The sequence below is a fragment of the Balaenoptera ricei genome, chromosome X, assembly GCF_028023285.1.
Source record: "Balaenoptera ricei isolate mBalRic1 chromosome X, mBalRic1.hap2, whole genome shotgun sequence".
NCBI lineage: Eukaryota > Metazoa > Chordata > Mammalia > Artiodactyla > Balaenopteridae > Balaenoptera > Balaenoptera ricei.
This window is the reverse complement of record NC_082660.1, coordinates 68,018,418-68,023,060: the sequence shown is the minus strand read 5'-3', so window position 1 is coordinate 68,023,060 and position 4,643 is coordinate 68,018,418. Positions and strand designations below refer to the sequence as shown.

Below are 4,643 nucleotides of genomic sequence, written 5' to 3'. Positions count from 1 at the left end.
GTTGTGGCTAAGTAAGCACTAGGTCAGTAGGACAGGCACCTCATCAGGTCACTTCCTGCCTCTCCTCTGTCTGCTTAAGAATGCAGCAAACCTTTTGGATGAACTCTGCATCCTATAGGGTGATGACACCTTCTACCATATATTCTCATCCCCTCACCTAGGAATAGAATGGATGGAATAGAATGATCAAATTCTGGGGGATTGATTGGAAAAGTCTCAGGGGATTCTATGTGAAAATTTAGACAAGGGTCTTTCTAATCAGCTGGAATTAACTGTCATGTTAGAAGTACAAAAAGTATATCATTTATAGTAGAGTTTACCTATCTCATAGGATTGTTGTGGAAATAAAAGTGCAATGTCCACACAAAGGGTTATATATGTAATGAAGGCACAATAAATATAAGAACTCATTCTTTTTATCATCATTTTAGCAGTAAGTAATTAAGCATGTCCAGGTCAAACAGTATTCATGAAGTGGAGACGGGATTCAAATGGAAATCTTTCAGAATTCAGCACCTGCCCCACTCTGTGATACCCTTATGTGATATTGTTTTCCCTGACCCCCCAACTTCAGCTATGTGCTCATCTTCCCATGTTCTTCAGGTCAGACAAGAGCTCTGCTTTCCATTCAGTCACTCACACTAGAAACTATAGCAAGAAAATGAAACAAAGGGGAAATTCAGTCAGAAGGGTACCAGTGACCAATACTTACATGCAGCGCTTGTCTAGTGTAATAAAAGAAAAATTATGCTACCTATAACTTTTCTCAATAATAATATAGTCTGTAATCAAGGAGATAACACACATAAGTGACAAGCCCCAGGTGCTGCAGCTGTTCCCCAAATTGTATTCTTGGATGCCTTGATTTAATTCTGCAAACATTGTTCTCTCTGTAACTACTTCTACATTCATGCTACCACTGGCCTAGTGAAACCTCTCTTTGTTTACTGCCTGAATGAAGGCAGAAGTATAAAAACTGGTTCAATTGCCATTCCTCTTGTATATCTATAATCCAAACACAGGTGAGAGGAGAAATGGAAATGCATATTTAACCACAAAATGATTGCTCCTAAGTATGACCATTCACAAAGTTAAGTCTAACATACTAACATGGCATAAAATGAAATCCATGATCTGTTACCTAACCCCTGCTTTTCATCCTGCCTTTTACTTCATCACTTGCCTTTGATTTCTTAGCAATTTTCACTCAAGGATCCCAGAAATGTTTGTGCTCCATGAGTAAAACATGTTCCTTCATCACTTTTTGCCATTAATTTCAATGTCATAGTGTGTCTAAGGGGCTTATGGGATATGGACTTGTGTGTAGTGTGTGTATGTGTATGTTTATGTATGTCTGCTTATGTTGATCAGCCAGGTCTTCAACAGAAAAGAGAAAGTGGGGTCACAGTTAGTAAAGGAATTATTTACACAGATGTGGCCAGAGAGTCAGGAAAGCTGAAAGGAGATAAAGACAGTAACCCAAAGCTAAAAATAGCAGGAAATCCACTACCACTCCTGGGCCTAAAGGAGCAAATGGAGGGAGTCTATAATTTGTTATTTCTATGGATAAAGCATTCATGAATTGCCTCTACAGTAAGAAATCTGTGCTTAAGCATGAAAAAAAAACTCAATGTGGAAGAGTAGAGACTTAAGGAAAATATCATTATTGAAACATGGATCTTGTATTCTCAAAAGTCAATGATCAGCTAATGTCTGAGATGGTTTTATTTTCCTCAAGAAAAACTGATATGTGAATAAAATATTGGAGAATACTTTTTTAAAGATAGCACTAAAAAATTCTAATACACATCCCTTCCTCATTCCAGCCTCAACAATGATTAGGAGATCAGGTTTTGTGGGAGACAGAGGTAAGAACAAGTCCTTGCTCTTTCACTCACTGGTTAAGTGTCCATTTTGGTTTAGAGTTCCAGACCCCATACCAAAATTTATGAACCTACTAAATCTACTTAAGAAAGGAAGTGGTCCATTTTAAGTTTATTTTTTAAAGGCTGATTTTTGGTTTGGGATAAAAGGGAAAGAATGTATTATGTTAATGGGTAAGAACAAAGTGAGTAATCCAAGTAGTATTCACAGGGCCCTTGCAGGAATAACTGATGGAAATAAACCAGCTCCACAGTTCACAGAATTTTACCAAGATAAGTAAATGGGAAAGAGACAGTTCAGTGTGTCACATAAATGCGCTCCTATAGCCCCAATAATTTGGAGTACTATTAGAAAAGATTATGTATTTTCCAAGTAGCAAATGTCAACAAATTTAAATAATAAGGACCATCCTTAATTATATTAAGCACTGCCATTGATCGTTCTCTGTTGAGTGAAAATGAAAGAGGAAAATAATAAAACAGTGTAAGCTTAAATTTTACGAAGTAAACCATAATAATTATTTTAATTAAATTATCAATAGACTTCTAAGATTTTATGTTCTCTCAATACCAGCTTTACTGAAAAAGGAAGTGTTGAATGCTTTTAGGATTATTAAGGATTTCTGGAAAGCAGTTGTAATCATTTTTAAATGGTGACCTCATTCTGAAAAAAAAAATTTCAACGACTACCTGTAATGACCTTAATCAAGTCACAAATATTAGGAAACATACAAATTTAGAATTGGAAAGTACTTCAAATAAGATCAAAGTCAAGATTGTTCTTTTTGAGATCAATATATGTTTAATTCTTAATGCATTCACGGTTTCAAAGAACGTAAATGAAAATAATCTGCCTGTATGTTTGTTATTAGTTGGTCATTTTGCTGCTAACAAAACTATGAAAAGCTTTTCTGTGAAATGCCCTGGAGAGCATAATACTGGAAATTTTCTTCAGCTTCTCATTTTAACCATGGAAAGTATTACAAAAACTTTTGCCACATCATCACAGATGTATATTTTCTTTAATAATTTGTCTGTTATTTGTATGCCAGAGACACTTTGTAGGCCCAGTTGTAAGGAGAGTAGTGTCAGGGTAAAATTGAGTGTTGAACTTGGAGGTAGCTTTCCAAGATATCTTCCTGAATCACCACACCAACAAATAGAATCTGTATCACACATCTTCAAAACCAATTTCATTTTCCAGTCACTGTGGTTTGTTATCTTGCAGGTAATATGAAAAGGCTCTTCTAGAATTACAGTATCTGGGACTGTCTCCAAAGACAGCCTCATGTTTCCATAACCTGGAGGCTCTCGTTCAATTTTAATTGTCTGTAGCATTGCCATTTCACCTAGATTTCTTTTCCACACTATATCCAATTTTCCCATTTTGCTAGTCCTCTAATGGTAGCAGCTTTCTCTGAAAATTTCTGCTTGAGCTGAAGGTGGTATAAATACTGGCGTCCTTCCATTGACTGCAAAAATGTTCTCATTCCAAAGGTACACTCATCTTCTCCAGCCTGATAGACAGTATTTAATTCTGCCCCAGTGTACATTTCAGACGGCTTTAAGAAAACCTTTTGTATAAAGACAGTTGAAGATGAAATATTCTGAATCTGGATTTCAAGAAACAAGTCACTCATCTCTGAATTATAAAACTTAGTTTTAACTTCAAATGGTGAGAGGAATGAAAGTAAGCACAGTTTCCTTAAAAACATCTTTCCTTCCACACTGTGTTGAATAGATACTGAACCCACAGGGACAACTCTTCCAATGTCTACTACTTTGTCATAGATGACATCATCAGTACAACAATTGAATGCAAGTTCTACCACAGCCATGGAGACTGAGAGGTGTGAAGGCTGAGTACTTGTCTGAAAATTAGTGTTTGCAACACGATTTTTACAACTTAATTTCAATCACTGGGAATTCTCACATAAATAGAATTATTTTTCCTCTCAAAACATAGTTCTAAGGATTTATGATGAATTCAAACTTTCCCCCAGTTATTGACATTGCTGGTGGAGGGTCACCTGTCATGATCTGGTTAGAGAAATTACCAGGTAAGTTATTATCTTCACATGTGACTGAAAAGTTGGTGAATAAATTATGCTTAGTAGACAGAATCATTTTGAATGTCAGAAAGATCTCCTGTAATGGATTCCCTTCCATTTTGACCACAACTTTGCCCCAATGTTTTAAAAAGCAACTGAGGTTTAATCAGGTATGGCAGGATGACAGACACAGAGACAACTGCTTTTGAAAGAACAGTTTATTAGTCTTGACCTAAAATAAACGGACTGCCAGTTATTTCTCCAGGCAAAATGTGTTTATTTGGGATCAGCAAAGAGTTGTAGTTCGAGATCTGCAACCATGGTGAGCCATGTATAAGTGCCCACATAGCAAGGGAAGGAGAACTCTTATAGAAAGGGAAAAGGAAGTTTGGAGGGGTACAGTAAACAGAGTCCATGGCTTTTCATTGGCTGAATTGTTGCCAGGAAAGAAGAGCTCTTCCTTCCTTTCATTGGCCTTTCCTAGCATTGCAAGACATAGCGCCCTTTTCCGGGCTATCAACTTTAATTGAGGTTTATGCTTATTAATTTTTTCTTTTTAATACATATATTTATTTAAGTTTTTCTGACTTTTTTATTGAAGTATAGTTGATTTACAATGTTGTGTTAGTTTCAGGTATACAGCAAAGTGATTCAATTTATATATATATATATATATATATATATATATATATATATATATATACATACA

General features: G+C 35.8%; 1 protein-coding gene across 1 annotated transcript; it reads right to left on the bottom strand.

The window, feature by feature from the left end:
* Positions 1 to 2,834: 2,834 nt before the first annotated feature.
* Positions 2,835 to 3,721, bottom strand: LOC132357092 (trafficking protein particle complex subunit 13-like). The gene is given in 2 exon segments (XM_059910397.1): positions 2,835 to 3,271; positions 3,274 to 3,721. Coding segments are annotated over 2 exon segments (885 nt in total).
* Positions 3,722 to 4,643: the final 922 nt, after the last annotated feature.